The 23,475-nt window shown below is 38.0% G+C and overlaps 1 protein-coding gene across 1 annotated transcript in view; it reads left to right on the plus strand.

Annotated features, from left to right (window-relative positions):
- DIAPH1 (diaphanous related formin 1) overlaps window positions 1-23,475 on the plus strand; it is a 201,334-nt gene that overhangs the window by 46,820 nt on the left and 131,039 nt on the right. Inside the window, exons 2-9 of the mRNA XM_063447983.1 lie at window positions 10,125-10,151; window positions 13,142-13,297; window positions 16,739-16,840; window positions 18,209-18,339; window positions 20,826-20,903; window positions 21,438-21,501; window positions 21,754-21,893; window positions 23,131-23,239. Coding sequence (XP_063304053.1) covers window positions 10,125-10,151; window positions 13,142-13,297; window positions 16,739-16,840; window positions 18,209-18,339; window positions 20,826-20,903; window positions 21,438-21,501; window positions 21,754-21,893; window positions 23,131-23,239 — 807 coding nt within the window. The remainder of the gene's footprint in view (window positions 1-10,124; window positions 10,152-13,141; window positions 13,298-16,738; window positions 16,841-18,208; window positions 18,340-20,825; window positions 20,904-21,437; window positions 21,502-21,753; window positions 21,894-23,130; window positions 23,240-23,475) is intronic.

The raw sequence follows: 23,475 nt of genomic DNA on the forward strand, positions 1-23,475 counted from the left end.
TAAAAAAAAATACCCCCACCGATTCTTGCAAAAAACCAAAACATTACAATCCTTATTGGGACTATTGCGTGTATCTTCGTATATTTAATAAACTTAAAACACCTACAGCACAATAGGTTTAAATATCCAGGTCTTTACCTTGATGGCTTGCACTGAATCCACACTCTCATTGATACACACACTGTCACGTCAGCTCACATATATAAGAATGATAAAAACCTGGGTACAGGTCGAAACGTTGCGGATCCATTAAAACAGCTTTGAACATATCACAGTGAGTGCCTGAGATTTTTTTCTTCTATGTAGATTATATGGGGTATGCTGACCCATGCTCAGTTTAGCACCCTGTGTGTGTTTTTGTGATTGAGTGCAACCCTTTTCTTTATTTTTGATACTAGCTTACATATAGTCACAATTTATTTACATAAACACACACAGTTTACATACACACAAAATAATTTTCCTGCTGAAGCAGACCTGTGCAATCTATGTGTGCTTCATATCCCTGGTGTCCAGGGAGGGCAGGAGAGCCATGCACTGTGATGCACAGGCTCTTTCCTGTGCTCTTTGGATAACGTCTGGTTAATGGGCAGGGAGCAGCCCAGATACCAGGCCTGGCATCCACTGCATACAATATGCTGCATTTGTTTGGGGGCTGGGGCTAAATTACAGTAACTCCATGCAACCAGAAGCGGACAGTCTGCATTGGGCAGCGTATTTTTAACGGTGGCTGTTCAGAACAAAATGAGAAGGATCCAGGAGCAGTAGTGCTGTGCTAAAGGGTGGCTGAGTAGCTACTCACCTAGCACAGTAAAAGGGCCGCCAACACTCCTCTATGGCCCCTCTCACCACCGGTCTGCCACAGCTCTACTCACCCTTTTCAATTTTTTTTTTTTGTTAAGCCATAGCAGTCGCCAGTGGCCTCCAGATACTCTGGCTCACCCGTAATTAGAGAGCTGGCCACAATCTTACGAGCATTGTATTTGAGATCAACTGGTAGATCATGATCAACCTATTGGGCACCCCTGGGGCAAAGTATATTCCACAATTTTTTATTGGACACATTATTAATGGTATTTTGTATATAATGAAATGTCAGGTATTTTAATATTACTCCTGATGAATGTATATAAATTGCTATATGTTTCTTGTATTTAAAAAAAAAAAAAAGGAATAAATCCAACACTGCATAACCGTTGCCTAATTTGCAGACCAATCCTAACAACTGTGGGTTCCTGCGCTGCCCCATAAAATATTTCAAAGTGTGGAATCAAGCACTGTTCAGCCCACATTAACAAGAATACTAATGTTTATTTTGGACTTCATGTAGACAAAACCTCTGACTCTTACTTTGTGAGTTATTTGTTTCATTTTCTTTCAGCACTTCAGTTTTTGTTTTCTACAACAAATTGCCTTGTGTTTTTTTTTTCTTTTCTTTCTTCTATGTAAGGTTTTATACAGCTTTCTGTGTATAAATGAATGACTGTGTCTGCAAGTGGCATAGAACATGTTCATGAAGATGAGCCAGTCATTTTATTCTGGTTTCCTCTCCATATAAGTAGGACAACATTTTTATCAGCTGACTCTTTAATTGGTGAAGGAACGCACAGTCTGAATGCCGCATTGTACTCTAATTGGCTAACTCTCCTAACCAGCTGAATTAGAACTTTCAGGCTTTGAGTGCACAGAATCGGCTCTACTCATTTTAATTTTCTCACTGTTTCACCATAAAATATGGTTGCGGATGAGGCTAACATTTTAAGGCTGGTTCACATAATTGAGCTATGTCATTCTTTTTGTGTGTGTATTGTAGCACACATTGCAATGTTTTTGCCTTACGCATATTTTGGCCCCCCATAATCTGTACTCTAAGTATGTCACATCAGTTTACTTAGTCCTGAATTGACGGATTGTTAGAAATGCATGAATTGCCAAAGCAAAAAAGGAATGGCAATTTCAAGCAAGCTTTTCTTTTGGCATTTGGCGCCCGTTTGATTTTTACACTGCTTTCTTTTCATGAAATTTAAAAGTACTGTGAATTTATACCAATGATTCTTCACTTTTATTCCAGTATTTATTTTTAATTCGTATTACTCATGTCTGCTTAGTCACACGACTATTTGTGTTGGCTACTTAACTAGTAGAGCTCAAGTAACAAGTTGTGTGTGACTTGTGACATTATGAAATATACTAAATGAAATGTAATCTATAAAACCATCATAAAGCAATTTTAATTTTAGGTTACTGTCATACATAATATTTGTTTACAATTATTTGGAAATGTTTCCCCCTCCCCCACCAAAAATATAGACAAAATATTAAGGATTAATATGTGGCCGCAGTTAAAAAAAATATATATAAAATAAAATGCAACAAAGAGGTAAGTTTAGACCTGGAAGAGAAGGGTGTGTGAAAGGGTGAAATTAGTTGTGGGTAGAGATGAGAAGGCCCCTCACCATCTGGTTTTATTAAAGTGCGTTCTCACGAAATAGGCACTTAAATAAATCCTGAGTAAAGGGGGGCATTTTAAATACCCCTAAAGCACTTCAGCAAGCAAGTCCTTTAGGGGTCTGGGGTGTCTCTTTAATGGAAATGAGTGCTGTTTAATAATATGAATCAGCAGGGGGATTAGAGTAGACAAAATAATGACTTGAATAATGAAGTTAGTTTAGTTTATTATTTACTGAATAAGCTTTACTCATCGCCAGTGACATGTTCTCTGTGAGACCATCTGCTTGATTAACGAAGTTTGACTCATAAGTCATGGAGGCGGAAGCGTCTGTAGTGGCTCAGAAAGACCGCTACTAGTGGTCCGTTTAATCATTGCTGTTATTACAAAACTGCGATGTTTTACATGGAAGGCTTACAAAGACCGCACCATTGCACACAAACCACTTCATTGAGATTAATTGATCTGGGTGATTTTAGTGCTCCTTTAATAGTCTCTATGTTGTCCTTGTAAATACAACAAGTTGTTTGTTTTGTTTATAAGAAGTTCTCCACATGGAAGAAATGCCTCACAATTTTTATTTGGTATCTTTAAAGGGACTCTCCAGTGCCAGGAAAACAATCGGTTTTCCTGGCACTGCAGGTCCCTTCTCCCTCCCATCCCCGGTTGCTGAATGGGTCAAAACCCCTTCAGTGACTTACCAGAGGCAGCGACAATGTCCCTCGTGCTGCTTCTTGGTCTGCCCACACTCCTCCCCGTCACCACGTCAGCAGGCCCGGGGAGACCCAATAGCAATAATTACACTTGCAGGGTTAAGAGTAGTGGGAGTTGGCACCCACACCACTCCAATGGACAGAAGTGGTCTGGGTGCCTGGAGTGTCCCTTTAATTTTTAAACTTTGTAGGCAGCCTAAAATGTATAACCCTAGCCGTTGTGGAGCTAGAGCTTTCTTTTTTACACATAATGGGAAAGGTAGTTCCATATAATGTGAGTATGTTGTTGCTATATCAGAGTGTTGATTCTGTTGTTGTTGTTTTTTTTTTTTTTTTTTTGTAGTATCTAATTTCAGGTGTGTTTTTTTTTTTTTGTGTGTTTTTTTTTTATTCTTGTACTCTTTATTAATTAAACATGTTATGTCACAAACTTTGTTTCATCTTTACTGGTCTGTAGCCATAGCATTCACTCCTAGATTTTGTATATGTATCTAAAATACTTTATTACTTCCTCTGTAAAGGTAGTTTACTGGTCTTGAACACACCCGGCTGCCCTGCCAAAAGTGATATCCGAGCTTGATTCAGAGTTCCACCCTGCTGAATCAGAGCTAATGTTCTCTGCCCATTGCCTTTTCTACTTTGGGTGGGGAGAAAATTAAACCTTTTCTACTTTTGATTTTGATGGGTAGGACCACATCCAGTACGGCTTTAACTCTTGAGGACAAATCATCTATTGTAAGCAACACTTGGAAAATGTGTGCAAGATTTTGCTAACACACAAATGAACTTTCTTGCACTTGTTGGGGTAACTTTTCTCTCTTACAACTTTATTCAGTGAAGGTGTTTGTATGTTTCTTTTTGTTTCCCTTTGAACCTGGAGTATCCCTTTTAAACATTATTTACACATCAAGGAAATAGTATTCTTGGAAATGTTAAGTGACTGCTTTTCCTCTTGCAAAAGAGATTTTATTTTACCATTTTTACTGTAATAAACTTCCTGTTTCACTTTTGCCTCCACACCCTTTTATGTCATCACACAAATATCTGAGCTCTGAATCTATCAGCCTGCTTTGAAAATAAGTGTGTATTTCTCATTCCTGACCATTTGAACAGGAAAGGAGAACTTCTTCACGCTTATTTATTCAATATCTGTACTTACTACTGTTATTAGTAACTTTCTCCTAGAGAGGAGAAACTGCAAAAACACATATACACACTGTATGGGTGTGTGTGTGTGTGTATATATATATATATATGTATATATATATATGTATGTATGTATGTATATATATATATATATATATATATATATATATCTATATATATCTATATATATATGTGTATGTATGTATATGTACAGTGAGGGGTAAAAAGTATTTGATCCCCTGCTGATTTTGAACGTTTGTCCACTGACAGAAATGATCAGTCTATAATTTTAATGGTAGGTGTATTTTAAGTGAGAGACAGAATAACAAAACAAAATCTAGAAAAACGCATGTCAAAGTTCTAAATTGATTTGCATGTCAATGAGTGAAATAAGTAATTGATCCCCTATAAATATGCAAGATTTCTGGCTCCCAGGTGTCTTTTATACAGGTAACGAGCGAAGATTAGGAGCACTCTCTTAAAGGGAGTGCTCCTAATCTCAGCTCGTTACCTGTATAAAAGACACATGTCCACAGAAGCAATCAATCAGATTCCAAACTCTCCACCATGGCCGAGACCAAAGAGCTGTCGAAGGATGTCAGGGACAAGATTGACTTGGGAGAGAATCTGCAAAGAGGAGTGAGACAAAATCCCTCCTGAGATGTGTGCAAACTTGGTGGCCAACTACAAGAAACGTCTGACCTCTGTGATTGCCAACAAGGGTTTTGCCATGAAGTACCAAGTCGAAGGGGTAAAATACTTATTCACTCACTGCTCATTTTCAAATCAACTCCAATAAATTCCTTACTTTTTTGACATGTGTTTTTCTGGATTTTTTTGTTTTGTTTTGTTTTTTTGTTATTCAGTCTCTCACGGTTAAAATACACCTGCCATTAAAATTATAGACTGATCATTTCTTTGTCAGTGGGCAAATGTTCAAAATCAGCAGGAGATCAAATACTTTTTCCCCTCACTGTATATATGTATGTTTATTGGACCTGCATCAATTATTTCAAGCATATGCATGGAACGTACACTGCTGGACTTGCAGGTCCCAGATTCAAGAAGTGCGGTGGTCTTGAAAAACCCTATATTCATTTTCCATAGCTAGATGAGATGGGACTTGCAGATCCCTAAAATGAAGAATAAGAATAGCGTTTCTAGTCAATTTGCATTCACCAGATACCTCCCAGCCTTCCTGCAGTTCAAACCTTCCAAATATTACAGGAGCAATAAACTAGACTAAGCCTTAACAATTAAGAAAGGGTTAGTGAAGAGGGGGAATGAACAAAGCACATTGGATTGTCCGAGGGGGGAGGGTACCCAGATCCCTGGGCCTAGTTCAAGTGACCTCCTCATTGGTGTTTACATTGCTGGAGCAAAAGCTGGCCCCTAGATAGAGTTGTTAAGTTACCAATGGGACCACATTAGGGATCGATATAGGTTTTACCGATATAATCGGCCAATATTCGGTATTTTCAGCAATATTGGTATCGGCCAATTCAGATACCGATATTGCCGATAATACCTCCTAGGACCGCCAGGCTAATTACAAGCCGGGGGGGGGGGGAGGGGGGGGTGGTGGGCAGCAAGCATTTACTCACCTCCAGCTCCCCAGTGTAAGTCTCGCGATACCCGCGGCCGTCAGAGCGTTGCAACATTGGCCGCGAGACTTACACTGGGGAGCTGGAGGAGCTGCTGGGAGGTGAGTAAATGCTTGCTGGGACCACCAGGGATTGCTATATCCCCCCCTCCCTGGCCAGGTAACAAGCAGGAAGGGGGGACAACAAAAATAAATAATTTAAATATAAAACAATATACAAACACACTGCATTATATACACACACACTATACAAACACACTGCATTATATACACACACACTATACAAACACACTGCATTATATACACACACACTATACAAACACACTGCATTATATACACACACTATACAAACACTGCATTATATACACACACACACTATACAAACACTGCATTATATACACACACACACTATACAAACACACTGCATTATATACACACACACTATACAAACACACTGCATTATATACACACACACTATACAAACACACTGCATTATATACACACACACTATACAAACACACTGCATTATATACACACACACTATACAAACACACTGCATTATATACACACACACTATACAAACACACTGCATTATATACACACACACTATACAAACACACTGCATTATATACACACACACACACTATACAAACACACCGTGTATATAATGCAGTGTGTTTGTGTAGTGTGTTTACATTGTGTAGTGTGTTTACATAATGCAGTGTGTGTTTGTGTAGTGTTTACATAATGCAGTGTGTTTGTGTAGTGTTTATATAATGCAGTGTGTGTAGTGTGTGTGTATATAATGCAGTGTGTTTGCATAGTGTGTGTGTGTATATAATGCACACTACACAAACATGATGCATTATATACACAAACACACACACTCTGCATTCATTATATACACATGTAGTAGATTCTTTTATGCAAACCAATAAGTTTGAATGACTATCTGTTCCTGTCCAAATTAAAAATAATAAAGTTGCGTGCACGCAGAAGTAAATTCACACTGAGACACAAGGTTCAGGTTAATGAAAGAACTTGAGAAAATTTAATGGCAAGAGCATGAAAAGAGGGTGCGCAGACCCTTATGAAGGCATTATTACATCACTGGAGAATTCAAGATAACATAGAATTATAAATCAGTAATTGGTTAAGTGTTAAGTGGTTCATTCAAATGCCCTCCCTACTGGGTGTGCAATCTTATGTCATTACTGTCGTCATGAAGTTCTCCCCCGGATTCACACTACACAAACACACACACTTTGCATTTAGTATATACAGCATTCACTTCACACACACTAGCCACACACTCTGCTTTCACTATATACACACAACACTAATACACACTGCATCCACAACACACACTACACACACTGCATCCACTACACGTGGCATGTATATTTTGTGCATTTACCTTTAGAAATAGTTTTTATTTTCCAAAATGGTAAATGTACAGAATATCGGAAAATTATATCGGCTATCGGCCTGAAAGTTCACAGAATATCGGTATCGGCTCCAAAAAATCAATATCGGTCGATCCCTAGACCACATGTCCAGATATTTCTATCCAAGGCTTTAAATATGAGCTTCTTTATGGAGCAGTATTACTCCATCTTAGTGAACCACAAGTTCAATGAGGGGATACTTTCTGTTCAGAAAAGGGGTTCAATTAATTACATTCAGGATATGGCTAGTGAGTGAGTTCTTATGAAAGGTAAGTGTTTTAGTGTGATGACAGAACATAGGTGCCAGCTTCAGATGCAGCGGGAGTTGGAACATTAATGAGCATTGTGTGGATACTGGTCCAAAATAAACATATAAGCACTCCCACCCTATATGCAGGATAGTGCCAAGCGCTGCTAGGCATCCCAACACTTTCCATTGTCTGAGGCAGGAATTGGGAGTGTGGTACCACAGTAACAGCAGTTTATATGTGTTCTACTGTGGTTTCCCTGATATCGAGCAGTGGTGAGTTAAAGGACCACTCTAGTGCCAGGAAAACATACTCGTTTTCCTGGCACTAGAGTACCCTGAGGGTGCCCCCACCCTCAGGGACCCCCTCCCGCCGGGCTCTGGAGAGAGGAAGGGGTTAAACTTACCTCTTTTTCCAGCGCCGGGCGGGGAGCTTTCCTCCTCCTCTCCATCTTGATCGCGACGTCATCGGCTGAATGCGCATGCGCGGCAGAAGCCGCGCTCGCATTCAGCCGGTCGCATAGGAAAGCATTTACAATGCTTTCCTATGGACGCTTGCGTGCTCTCACTGTGATTTTCACAGTGAGAAGCACGCAAGCGCCTCTAGCGGCTGTCAATGAGACAGCCACTAGAGGATTTGGAGGCTGGATTAACCCTCATTATAAACATAGCAGTTTCTCTGAAACTGCTATGTTTATAAAAAAAAGGGTTAATCCTAGAGGTACCTGGCACCCAGACCACTTCATTAAGCTGAAGTGGTCTGGGTGCCTAGAGTGGTCCTTTAAGTAAAAAAAAAACAAAACACTTTTTTAAGTGATTCTCACAGAGGATAGTCTCCTATTTCCCAGTATAAGAATGGGTGGGGCCACTGGAGGGTATTGGATCAAAGCATAAATGTCACCTGGCCTATATAGTCTTATAGTGAATATGTGAGATGTGGTGAAGCTTCCATGTGATGTGCAAACCAAAATAGTCTCTTGAAACCACCCACTGTACTCCACTGATTAGTGATTCTTTAAAGAAAATCTTTTGTTGAGTGGATCTACAAATGTATTGCCTAGCAGTAGGCCATCAGTGGTCTCTAAAGGGACATCTAAATACAATAACTCTCATGGAGTAAGGATTTTTGAGTTATGAGACATTGGGCACCCATACCCCAATGACTCTCCAGCCGCATTGACAATGCAAAAAATTGTACTGTCGAGTTCCGGTCCAACATTGGATAACAATAATAACCGTGTTCTTGGGTGGGTTAGTTATTGTGAGATGTCATACAAAATAACAATCCCCATAATTTAGTGAATATGTGAGCATGTTGAATATGTAAGCTTACTTTTTCCTGGTGATTTATTTGACAGGTTGTGCCAAATTATAGAAATGGCTGACATGACCCTTGTGAGTGCCTCCCAGAAAACTCACTGTAGTTGGGGTTTAAATATAGCCAAGTAAAATGAACTGCAGCAAAAGGTATTAAATAGGGGACATTTTCAAATTTCTTGAGAAAATCATTGAGAAATGTCAGCTGAACCTTAGTCAAAATATGTAATATATAAAACATTTTTTTTTATTAAGTACTTTGTGCAAGCTTATGTGTTTCTTCATTGATCCATGCTAATAATATGTGCTGAATGCCATCTTGTGGTAAACATTATATATTACAAGTAAAAAAAAAAAGACATGCTATAAAATGTTCATTGTAATAATTGGATTGCATATATTTTATAATAAAATAGACTATGACCCACCAGTTGAACTATGTGACCGTTCCACTTTCCAGTTGCTGTAAAGCTAGGAATTGGTTACCTTGAGTACTGAAGAACTATATATTGTTACTTTTTGTACATAATTGGAGCTGATAAAAAGTAACTTGATGGCTACTGCCTTCCCTTTAGTATTGTGTATATCCTTCACTTTCTGAGTGAACAAAATGCAATCATATTACCAACTACTTAAACCTGGACTTGTAATGTGTTGCTATAACAATGTGATTTCTAACTGTTTAAAATAATCGTATATCATTTCATTTGAAGTAGATTTTACCCTGTATTGCTCTACTAAATAATTACAAGGAAATAGAACATGCTTCTGTGAAAGCATGCAACCATGGCTCCATGTGTGCTCATATTATGGCAGCACAGTCTGTTCTAGTTTACCTGATCACACTTAAAATGTTATTTGTACATAGTTTTAGTGATGAAATAGGCACTTTCCAGCTGCTCCTGTTGAATTGCAACCACATGATTTCTGTGATGGGGTATAATTGGCCACATGCTGGCTCTGATTTATGGGATTTGTATCACAGAAATGGCTTTGGTGCTACAGTTTGAAAATTACAGACTACTTTTTTAAAAAATAAATGTAAATTGCACTGTAAGTTAATGTTTACAGGAGATATTCAGTAAAGTTGCTTCTTAATTGGTGCAATCTGACTGGTTTCTTGGTTTCTGCTATCCAACAAATCTCCTTACTTTTTTTCTCGCCTGTCTTTTTTTCTTCCCCTTAATTTGAAATATACAAGACTTTTAAGCGGCTCATGGTAGATGAGGTAAGAACATGATGTATATTTTTTAATTTGCTTAGCTTTTTATTTCTGCTGCATCTTTCTCACTTGGCAATTGCATGTAATACTTATTCAGTGGTTGAATTATAATGTTAAAATGTCTGGATAAGAAGATAGAAGCTAAAAATAAATAAATAGACAACCTCCAGTACCAAACAACAAGAAAAACTTCAAAAATGTCCCTCCCCTCAATTTCAGTTTAAGTATGTTTTTAGTACATACAGTATGCAGTTCAACCACTGGATCTGTTTGTTTTGTGAATGCAATTTCTGCTTTGATTACTACTTTTTAATACAAGGTATATTTGCTTGAATAATATCCTGCGCAAAGCACCAATTAAACATTCCTTTATATGTTTGAATATAGAACACTGGCAGACATTGCACTTCCAGTAAATTAAGATTTGTATACATAACACCTACACTGTAACAAAGATTAATTGTTAAATATATAACCAAATTAAACCTGAGCACATAGACCATCAATACTAATTACATTATAAAGGATATGCTAGCTATGCATATTTCATGCAATCTTTGTTAAATAAATGTATATAAATACTAATTTGCGTGTGATTTAAAAATGATTTAGTCAGTATGTTATACATATTTAGGCTTCTCTTTTTAAGAGCAGAGTTGAGGTCAGTAACACCTGAAGCAAAACCTGCATAACTCTTTCCTTTTGCTGGAATGTTCTTCCTTCAGTAACCCTAGCACAGACCCCTCTATGAAGAGCCCCACCTCAAATAACATCAGATGGAATAATAATGCAGTGTGCATGGCAAATAGTTAACATAGGATTTCTCTATAGAGATTGGTTTATATGCACACGTAACAAACACAATTCTTTAATCTGTCAATAAATATATATTTGTCCATATATTAAAATTAAAGTATTGCATACCATTTTCTTACTCAATATTGTGCGTATACTAACATGTGCTTTACTATACGTTGAATATTTGTCTTGTGCTTCATAAGTTGGTGGATCAAAGAAAGTCACAACTAACTATACTAATTATAAATGTTTGTTCTTAGTAGTGTATTTGTATGTATCTTTTTTGTGTTTTTTGGATAGCACTTGCAAACTGTACATCTGGGTCTGGTTGATTTAAAATTACATATTGTGCATTTATTTTAGAACTGTACCAGAAAGTACATAAGTCATACACAGGAGATAAGAAAGCAATCATTTCATTCACTAAAATAATACATGCTTAGAGAAAAGTAACTTGGTTCAATAACTGAAAATAGGCAAGAGTGAACACTATCTACATTGTTTCCTTTTGTTAAATATACTATAAATTCACTTTCATGGGAAGCTATTGTATACTAGAATGATAATGGCTAACCTTGATAAAAACATCTGCTTATGAACTACATTTACCAAGGCTCAGCCAAAACTAATCAGTCCCATCTACAAGTACATAAAGCTTTAAGGGCCGCTTCATACGAATAGTTCAGTTTATATGTATTTGTGCTACTATGCTCAGTTTCCTCATTGACTTCAATAGTCAGGTCTCTTTGCTGTTTTTCACCCATAATTTTAATTTTTCCACTTGCTATTCCTTCACATTCTAATTGCAGTTTATGCTCTTCTACTCCAGTCCCCTGACCCCTCTATTTTGCTGACTTCTCTTCATTTATCATTCCTGAACCTCAACATTATTTCTGGTTCTCTATTCACTTTTGTTCCTTCGTCACCCACCCCGCTACCTACCATCCATGCTCTCTCCAATCTAATTGAAAGCCCAGTTTCTTTTCTTTCTATTTTATCCCCTCTTTTATTGCCTCAGTCACCTTCTCCTTCCCACCAGTCTCCCGTCTGTGTTGTATCCCACTGCATTATCCACCTCTTATTATTGTTTGTTCTGTTTCCTCACTACTCTTCATTAGTCTCATGCTTACCACTTCTTAGCAATGTCTATAAATACTTATTGCTATCATCTACTTATATATTTCCCCCCTCCAATTGCCCTACCTGCTATTCCATTCTCTTTTCATTGCAAAAGCTCCCCCATTCCCTTTTCTTTTTACCCCCCAGTTCTTTTATCTCTCCCACTGTTTTCTATTCTATTTTGTTTGTCCTTCCCTTTGCTATCCCATTATTCATTCTCAGTTTTTACTTATACCCTATTTTTGTTCCCTCCCTTTGCTACCCTGTCTACAACCATCTACGTTTCCTCAGTAGCCATTTCAATCTCCCTACCATTGCACTACTTCATTCTGTTATGCTTTTCTTATTTCATTGCCTACAACCACATTGTTTGTTTATATATCCCTCCACTATTTTTTTCCCATCCCCTTTATTGCTTCTATTTATAAAGTACAATCTCACTTCCTAACTACACACTGACTCAATACACTACAGATGAGTGCAAGCAGAGCAGAAGAGCTGCCATTTCCACTGGTAAATACATATAACAATTGCTCATTTTGCATTGTTGAGCTAAATAATCGTTACAGAAGTGCAGCCAATTGAGTGGTCATTTGGTGGAGAAATTCATATCTGCCCAGTTAGCCATGCCATGATGCACATCATCTAGGATTCATGGCCACACGAGTTACTAACTAGCAGAGGCACAAAGGTCTGGAATCGATTCCTAAAGGTTTTTATGTTTCACATACTGTGCTTAAAGACTGGCAAAGTGTTAAAGATAAATGTAATTCACAAGTATTTGAGGTCCAGGATTAGCCAACATTTGAGTAGAATTCCAATTGATACATTGGATTTACTAAATGTATTACTATGGAATCCTGATTCTAACAAAATAAGTGTTCTTCATTAATTATATTGCCGGAAAAAAAAAAAAGAAATTGATAACATTGACACTTTTTAAAAAACATATATATATATATATATATATATATATATATATCTGCTATAAAAAAGAAAAAGAAAAAATATTACTGTAGCTTTTAATAAAGCTTTTTCCTTTTACACTAAAGTTTTGTGTAATTTTGTATATTTTTCAGCTGGAGCGATTCACAAGTATGAGGATGAAGAAGGAAAAAGACAAGCCGCATATCTCACACCGAAACTCTGCTAATTACTCAGATGCTGCCGGTCCCCTTCAGACTCTACAAGAGCTTCCAGATGACACCATTTTACAACTATTTGAACAAATGCTGGTATGCTGTGAGAATTTTTTTTGATGTGCTTAATACTTTGAGATGCCCAAAAAGGTAGATTATGTTTTAGAATGACAACTTCTATGATGCTTTGATATTGCAAAGCCTGGCAAAGCATTATGGGAGTTGTTCTACAATATCTGGCATCTGCTTTTGGGGCCCTGTTCCAGAGCAGATTGGGGGGGCAGATATGTAGTCATTAGGAGAAGTAAGATTGCAGGAAATAGGCTACAAATAACCTGCTCTTTGTGTTCCGAAAATTCCTCTTTGCAAAGAAGTGTAGTACAATACTGTTTCATCATTTTGTTTTTGACCCATTTCAATATTGACTCTTGTGACATAGGACTCCGGAGTAAGTCTTGTCACTTTGTCAATTATGTTGTCAAACCACCACTTCAAAAATAGCTAGCATGCCAAGTTCTCAGGTGACCGTTGATAATTTGTTGTACTTTATTGTAAGAAAGTAGAAGACTCTTCCTCATTCTTTTCCAAAAAATATCTATTCGCTGTCCCTGAATAAGATACATAATAGATCATGGCTCATGGATTTGAAGCTGAATCCCAAACTCAGATTTTAATAATCTACAATCTAAGAGCATATTGATAATATTTATGTGCAATTAACTAAATAGTGCAATACAACATGTAATGTCATGATTTTACAAGCTGTTACTTACCCTCCTAATCTATAAAATAAGCATAAATAAATGCAGGCATTTAATTGTCTGTTATATTAATCAAATCGTTTGTGCAGGCATGTGTTTATTGGTTACAGGACTTTAGTCATACAAATGTCTCAATCCATTGCTTTTTTTTCTGTTTGTTTTCCTGTCATGACTGTGTGGTGTTACACATTGTCACTTTGTTACACGTTGTTACTGCCAAGTAAAACCCTTCTATCAGTGGTCAGCTGATAAACTTGGCAGGAAAGTACTGACTAAGTGGCTACTAAAAAAAGACTAAACATACCCCACGTTCAATACCTTGGGTTGTCTACTTTTTCAAATGGTATGCCATTATGGAAGTAATTCTCATTCCTGGGCTACCACACAGTCTCAAAGGTAACATTACTAATCTGGCAAATTTCAATTTGAAAATGGAACGTTCTATATTTGATCCTGTAACTTTCCAAAACACCATAAAACCTGTTAATGGGGGGTACTGTTGTACTCGTGAGACATCGCTGATTACAAATATGTGCATTTTTTTTCTCAGTAAAACCTAACAGTATTATGACATTTACAGCTAAAATGTGAGGCGGAACTACAATTTTTTTTAAAAATTCAAATTTCTCAGTTTTTTATTTTATTTTATTCATTATAAATTATGTTTCATATATAAATATTTGATATGAAATGAAAGCCCTGTTTCTCCTGAACAAAATGATATATAATAAGTGTGGGTGCATTTAATATGAAAGAGGTGAATTACGGTTGAACAGACATATAGCGCAAATTCCAGTTTTTGTTTACGTTTTGTTTTGATCAGAACGTGTACTATTGACTCCGTCCTGAAGGGGTTAAAATAAAATAAAATAAACCCGAGCACAAAAAAAAAGATGAAAAAGAAAAAACCAGAGCGCAAAAAAAAAATCCTTCTTCATGAAGGGCTCTGCGCAGACTGAGCTCTGCAGGGCGGGGAAAGCCTTGCCCCGCCCTGCAATTAGGCTAAGAACACTCTGATTGGTTGGTTTAAGCCATTCAGAGTGCTCTTTGTCATTTTACACAGTGTGGGAAAATTCCAAAGAACTTTCCCACGCTCTGTAAAATGACACAGAGCACTCTGATTGGTGGGCTTGGAATCTAACCATTTAGAGTGCTCTGTGTCATTTTACACAGCGTAGGAAAGTTCTTTGTCTTAGGGCCCCCACCCATTGTAATTTATGTCCCCCACCCACCGCGCAGGTAGGTCCCCCCCCCTCATTATCTTTATGGCCCCCACCCACCGTTTAGGGGTGGGGGGCGGGGGGCGGGGGGAAGGAGGACAATAGTTCCTCCCCTCCACCCTTATTTTTATTTAGGGCACCCACCCGCCGCGCAGGGTTGGGGGCCGGATAGTAAGTTTTTTTTTTTTTTTTTTTTTTTTTTTTTAATAGTGCGCTCACTGTTTAGTAGACTTGCCCCTATTCGCGGTATAGCGAGTAGGGGCATTCGGGAAATTTTAATCTCCCTTATGCTATTATGGGGGTCATATTGACCCCCATAGAGTGAGAGAGGACCTTGGGGGGCTAAGGAAGTTGCGGTAGCTCCCTCCTTGTAATAAACTGAACGAACAAACAAACTCTGATATTCAGTGTTTGTTTGTTCATCTGAATTTTCCATTCATTCATTCGTCTTTCTGACTAATGAATGAATAGATGAAATTCCCGTTCGCATGTCCAAGTGTTTCACTGGGAATGTGCAGGAATCTCAGTCTGTCTAGTGCGGGCAGATGACGTGTCCCACAGGGACTTCATCTACCCACACAAAGATGGCGGCGCCCTGAATATAGATCGGGACAGAAAATAAAGATTAAAAACAGGTGATATGTGGGGCTTAGGGACATTTGGGGGTCACTAGGGGGGGTCAGTTAGATATAGTGGAGTCGGGAGGGGGGTTAAAGGAAAAAAAAAAAAAACTGGATTCGGCCATGACAGTCCCTCTTTAAATAACTGCAACCGAATAATCGATTGTTTTTCATGAGAAGTATATGTATTGATTTTGATATTTGAACCATAATTATCTGCTTCCAATGAGGCCGTAACAATGCCTATTTGCTGTAAATATATTTAATGACTTTTAATTGAAACATTTGTACTTAAAGGGACACTGTAGGCACCCAGACCACTTCTGCTCATTGGAGTGGTCTGGGTGCCAACTCCCACTACCCTTAACCCTGCAAGTGTAATTATTGCAGTTTTTCATAAACTGCAATAATTACATTGCAGGGTTAACTCCACCTCTAGCTCTATTCCCCATAGGAAAGCATTGAAATGATTTTTCAATGCTTTCCTATGGGGAGACGTAATGCGCATGCGCGGCATTTCCGCGCATGCGCATTAGGTCTCCTCAGCCGGTGGGCGAGATAAGTCTCGCCCACCGGCCGACGTAATCACCAGGAGGAGCGTCGCGGAGGCGGAGACAGCGGCGAGGGACATCGCCGCTGTCCCAGGTAAGTGACTGAAGGGGTTTTCACCCCTTCCGTAACCGGGGATTGGGGGGTGGGAGGGAGAGGGACCCTCCAGTGCCAGAAAAACGGATCGTTTTTCTGGCACTGGAGTTTCCCTTTAAAGCTTAGTTGCAATGGGTCTGTTTGACATTTTCACTGGTGTTATTGTCAATCAACTACAACATTACAAGATTTGAAAAGTTAAAATGTTTATATTGGCTTTCTATTTAGCTGGGATTGTGTCAGGTTATTCTCCTAATGTGTTTTTTTTAATTTAATTTTTTATTTGTTTAGGATGATATGAACCTCAATGAGGAGAAACGGCAACCGTTACGAGAGAAGGATATGATGATCAAAAGAGAAATGGTTTCTCAATACCTACACACATCCAAACCGGTGAGCTTTTCAGTGAATTCCAAGATAAATGCTCTTTTGGCTTGTGTACATGTAATTGCACACACGTCTGTTAAGCATCACAGGTGCTTGCTTGTTGATGAACAGTTACAGATTTGTGTGTCTGTTTGTGTACAAGCAACTTAAATGTGAGTTAGTATTAACTTGGAAGGATGTTGCTACCACGTGCCATGACTGAAGATTTTCTCCTGGTCATATTACAGAAGTATAGATATGAAGTGCCCTAGATTCTGTTTCTAATCAGAAGGCTGTGCACTGTTTTTCTTCTTTCAGTCTACTCACACATATTTAAAAACTCCCCTCTTTATGATGAAGCAGTTCTGTATTCTCTACATATCTGTTGAAGAAGACCAGCCCTCTAAGCTAAACAAATCATTTCTGCATCTGTTTTTATATACATTAATTTGGTCCACACACCGGTTTAAAATAATTTTACTCGTACCCTTCTCTGTTTTCAGAGTGTTACTTCTACATAGCTTAGCAGAAAGTTTAAATTGTAATTTCTGTTCTCTCCTTGCTTAGTCTTTCACCATAGAACATGGAAATCTGTATCCTCCCAAGACATCTCCAGGCATTTTAAAATAAATTACACATGAAGGGTTAGCGTTGATTTATTAAGATCACCTAGCAGACACAGAACACATTACTCACAGCAGATATTTGGAATGTGAGGTATAATGAACCCACTTCTTAACTACGAAGAGCTCATAGAAAATGTATCTACATATTTGCATAGTGTTTTAGCCAGTAAACACCATTATACATCAGTATTTTCTTTTTTGCCAATACATTGAAGATCTGTCCTTTTTATTTATTTTTAAAATTTTTATTTGCAATCCTCTTGTATATTGCTTTTCTATGTCCCATTTCAAAGGGGATGACCATCCACTTCAGGTTGATGTATATTAAATCTACAGCTGTTGAATTCAAATGTTTATCTTAAAAGAAACTTGCATGAAGAGTGCTTCCTCGCCAAGGCAGCATCCAAAAATTAATGAAGCTGCTGCACAGTGTATTTTGGCTGGATTATGGGGATTTTTATTATTTTTTTTCCACTTTTCTTGACATTTGGCTCTTCCTCTTCAGGTTTCAAACACTGGTATTGCAGGTAGTGGTTGTTAAGAATCAGGAAAGCTTACACAAGGGCTTAACACTCCAATTGTGCCTTAAATTGCCTTTAGTAAGAAGGTTTATGAGCTCTTGTTTGTGTAGTGGGATGAAGGAAATCATATCTGATCTATTAAAGGAACACTCTCAGGATTATTTACTAAAGTGAAAATAAAAGATGAATTTTATTAAATGATGTACAGATTTATCCTTTTATATACTCAAAATTATTATTAAATACAGGCCATGAACAAAAAAGAAAGCTCGAGGTCTCCGCAGGTATACATCCAGGAGCTGAAATATGGAGTGTCAGACGCCAATCTACTGTCCTGCCTAGAGTCCCTGAGAGTTTCTCTGAATAATAATCCTGTGAGGTAAACCTGTGCTGGAAAATGTGTAAAAACCTGTTAATGGGAAAGGAACAAATGCATAATAAAAAAATTAAATTGTGTGCTCTAAAATATATTCTGTTGGCACCGTAACCACTTAAAACAGGCAAATGGTTATGGTGCCTAGAGTCTGTGGATCAGTGTTAAACCTTTAACTTGCCATTAAGCAGAGATGTTCAGTCCTGGGCCTGCAGCTCAACCTCCAACTATGAAATGGGAAAGGTGGAGCTATGCTTTCTCTTGTGCCACACCAATTCGTAACTTGGATTGATGCAGTGATTGGCTGAAAACTCTCAGCTGACAGACTCATCCCATCACTTCCCATTACCCATGGTATGGTGTAAAGAGGAGCACAGCCTTTTCTCTGCAATTTTGTCATTGGATGCTGGACTGTCGACTGCCTAGGACTGAAAATCTCTGCTACAGAGTGAGGAAACCATTTGTGTCACCAAGTGTCCACAGATTCCAGGCATCCTAACCACTTGAATAAAGTGAAGTACTTATGGTGCCAGTTATTATGGGTGGATAGTATTCTTTCCAATTTTTATATAGTTAACCTTAAGGAGAGCTAAGTAAACGATTATAAAAAGAAATCAACCAAAAATGAAACTTAAATATATTGGTATTAAGCTGTAATGTAATTGCTTCTGTTTATGTAGCTATGGGCCTGAATCAGAGAATGGAGGGTTATGTGATGCATCATCAGTTTTTAAACTGATCTGTCCGTTCCACATGCGTGGCTGTCAAATTCCCTAAAACCCTTAAGGGCAGAGGCAATTGTGTTTGTTCAACTGCAATTGGAGGGTTACATGTGTTCCTGACCATATAGTGTTAACACGACCATCTAGCCCCGCTGGGCCCCTCATGCCTCCATACATATAGTAAAAATCTTACTGTATTCAAGCCTGAAGCTGTAAATCTGCATGCTGTTAGACTCAGAAGAACAAGCAGTCTGCTGACACAGTGCTTCCCCATAGGATTGGCTGAGACTGACAAAGAGGAAGATAAGGGGCAGAGCCAGCATGATTCAAACACAGCCCTGACCAATCAGCATCTCCTCATAGAGATGAATTGAATCAATGAATCTCTGAGGAAAGTTCAGTGTGCGCATGCAGAGGGAGGAGATACTGAATCACAGGATTCTGTGCATAGTGCTGCCCTGTGCTCTGCTGACAGCAGATCTGAGTGGATGGAGGCAAATTATGCCTCCATCAACTCCGAAGTCCCTCTGGTTCACTCTGAGTGACTGCAACTGGAGGTGTTCCTAGCTTTCAATATAAATACTGTATTTTCTCAGAAAATATAGTGTTTACATGAGAGGCTGCAAGGTGCTATAGTTCTCACCTGAACAACCTCATTAAGCTGAAGTTGTTCAGGTGACTATCGTGTCCCTTTAACCCTACCTTATCCCTAAGCCTAAAACAGTATTAACCCTAACTAGCAGTAACCCTTACCTTACCCTATAACTATCCATATCCCCAACACTAACTCTAACTGTGAGGAAACCCCATAGCCACACTGATATAAACAGTTGGGTTTCCTTGTTAAAATAATAGAGCAGTATGTTGCTGCCTACTACTGGCTTTTAACAACATTACAGGCATATGCCTGTAATGCTGAAACTGCAGCATTCTGATTGCACTGTGATATGTGCTGGGCAGCTAGCAAAGCCCAGTACCAATCACAATCGGCATGCTGGCAAACCATTTCAGAGTCCGTTCAGACTCTGAAGGTCTCCTTTGAGCACCTGCTAGCCCAGAACCACCTTGACTGTAGCATCACTCACTTTAAGAGCTGTATACAGCGCATGTATCAAAACATGGTTGACAGAGGGGTGTGCCTGGTATCTATTGACACTTGGGTCTCCTGGTGTGAGCAGGTATTTAATCCTGCTCACACCACATTTCAGGCAATGGGGATTTATATCCCCATTTGAAGGGGTGAATACAGAGCATCTGACTGACTGGGACGACTAAAAATGGTCCCAGCCCCAGGTATCGATCAATGTAAATCTATGATGTGTGCAGTGATTTAACACTTCTTACACCAAAACGTTAGGACGTGCCAGTATAGTTAGGATGTACTGACACTTTCTAATGTAATTTAATGGTTAATGTTAGTAATGTAATTTTAATCAATATGTTATTCTAGCCGATATCTAAAGGAAAGGTTTAGATTGGGCAATATGCCTAGTCCTTTGTGGAATTGATCCAGGCACAGTTTACCATTGGATGAAAATCGATTCACACTTCCAATATACCCAACAGATTCCAGTGACAAAAGTGAAACACCAGCTTCACACCAGTGAAAACACCAGCTTAAAATGAAATGTAACGTGCTTCCACAGTCTATGGATTACATTTTAAAGACTTTTTAATGTCAGTGTTTTGAAATGTTAACCATACACAACTGGTTTTAGGCAATATATCTTGCTACTCATTTTATTGATATTTTTTTTTTTATATATACAGTTGGGTGCAGAATTTCGGTGCAGAGGGTCTATCGTGCCTTTTAGACATCCTGAAAAGACTACAAGAAGAGCCTCCGATGTAAGTATTGAAAAAGGCAATGAGCTCAAAACTGTTAAAGGGACATTAGAGGCACCAATTACACTCCATCCTAATGAAATGATCCGGGTGCATTGCTCCTGTTGTTTTAACCGTGCAATGTAAAACATTGCAGTTTTTGTAGAAATACAACTGTAGCGGCTTTCTTCCTCACAGCCACTAGAGGCGCTTCTGCTGCAATAATGGAGTAAAACTTGGTTATTCGTTCAGAGAGCATTTGATTGGAGCAGCGTGGCGATTTGCTGTACATGCCTAATAGCCTCCCAGTTGATGCAATAGATATATAGATATAAGTGCATGGGGACAGTGGGGGAAAATGATCAAAGTGTTCTGAAAAAACCCTTTTACTTTTGGTCTCTTTAATATATATATATATATATATATATATATATATATATATATGTCTTCATTGTTTCACTTTCCACCGTAGATCTTTTGGGGTTTTCTTGTTTCTTTTTGTTTTTACATATGTGGTTTTACTCTACATATATAATCATACGTATTCTCTCATCATAGGTCCAGAGATACAAAAAGCCAGCATGAAATTATAAGGTGTTTGAAAGCGTTTATGAATAACAATGTAAGTCCATTTCCAAAAGTTATTTCTAAATATATATATATCAATTAGCCATATGTGGGGCATGTGGTAGTAGATGGTACCTAAGTTGCAGAAGGGCTATATTTTTATTTGGCTTTCTTAAAAGTAAGTTTAAATCCAAGAAGACTAGTGATACTTAGAACAACTGAACCAAAAGAAATTCGTCTTTCTGTTAGTTTTACACACCTTTATATGATTATATGATCTTTGTTGATTTTTCTGTTGCTTATTTAGTTTGGTATAAAGACAATGCTTGAAACAGAAGATGGAGTGCTCCTTTTGGCAAGAGCCGTGGATTCCACTGTCCCTGCCATGATGATCGACGCATTGAAACTGCTTTCAGCGATGTGCATCTTGCCACAACCAGAGGACATGTACGATACATTGTTTGATGTGTTTTACCAGTGACCGCTTTCATTATTAGCTTTTATAATGAGTTTTCACTTATGACCTAAACAATGCCCTAACTTAATGGAACATGCATTATTCTGAATTTATTCAAACTGTTTCAGGGAAATAGAGCAGTCCACTTAGTGAGTGAGAGGGTGTGAGATTCTAAACACTTTCTTCAGCTGGAGAATCTCCTTCTTAATAACATAGAAGTCACAGATTTGAGAGGGGAAACGTCCACACCAAATACTCTCAGTTGTTTCACATAGATATTTCATTAACAATATTTACTAGCGTGCAAGATATAGAAAGTCATGATATAAATTTACTAATATAATAAAAAAACATAATATAGAGGGATATAATTGTTAATTAGTGGGGTAATAGTTTCTTGATCCAAGGAGAGATCTGACTGCCATTTTGGAGTCGAGAAGGAATTTTTTTCCTAGTTTGTTGCAAAATGGATGCACTTCAGAATGGATCTTTTTGCCTTCTTTTGGATCAACAGCAAAAACAAATGTGAGGAAGGCTGAACTTGATGAATGCATGTCTCTTTTCAGCTATGTAACTGTGTAAATATAGATATATGCCTTTTTGTATAGGTTGCTGTGTATAAAGCTGCAGCAGCCAGCAAGTTAGATTGAGCAGCAGCAGTAGGTCAGATAATCATAGTGTCTGACCCAACATGGCTCCTCAGCCAGATCAAGTGAAATCTTCTTTTACTTTCTGTACATTATTTCAAAAAGATTTTATCATTAAGCTTTATTAAACACGCACACACAAATTATCTTTACTAATTAAGAAATAATAATGAAAATATCGTGGTAAAGAGATCAACAATACAGCCAGATTTAGGGTATTTAAAAGCACTTTGCATGCTTTACAAAATATAAAAATGTGAGTGGGGACATGCAGGTACAAATCAAGTAGCTAATTGATTGAAGAAAAAATAAACCACAAATGAATAACCTCCTTACCTAAAGTGTGTGTGTTCTCCTCTATAAACCCAGAGCAAAATATAGTATCCAACAATGCTTAGCTGCTAGCTAACTAAACTAACTTATCAATGTGCGAGGGTGCTGATCAGCATGCATTTATGAACTTTTCATATTTGCTGAATTGGTGCCATTGGAAGACTTAAATTGTGTTTAGACCATGTATGACGGATGATTCTTTTTGGATTTAAAATGGTTAAAATAAGTTATGTATTTTTATTTTTAGGCATGAGCGTGTTCTCGAAGCTCTTACTGAAAGAGCAGAAATGGATGAAATGGAGCGCTTTAAACCATTACTTGACGGCTTGAAGTTTGAGACTTCAGTAGCACTGAAGGTATTGCACATTTTGTTCTCCATTTATTGAACTTTCTCTTCTATCCTGCAAAAACTACTTTCTTTTCTTTTTTTTCTTCAATCGCTATCAAATACAATGGGATCCGTTTTAATTTGTCTGAGGATTGCTCTTGTGTTTCCTCTTACTTTTTTCCACATTTATATTTTTCTCAGTTTTTTCATTCAGCTTTACTATCCCCATTCCTGGTAGGACTTCTGTTCTCTTAGCTGCATAAA

The sequence above is a fragment of the Pelobates fuscus genome, chromosome 3 (assembly GCF_036172605.1).
Source record: "Pelobates fuscus isolate aPelFus1 chromosome 3, aPelFus1.pri, whole genome shotgun sequence".
Taxonomy (NCBI): Eukaryota; Metazoa; Chordata; class Amphibia; order Anura; family Pelobatidae; genus Pelobates; species Pelobates fuscus.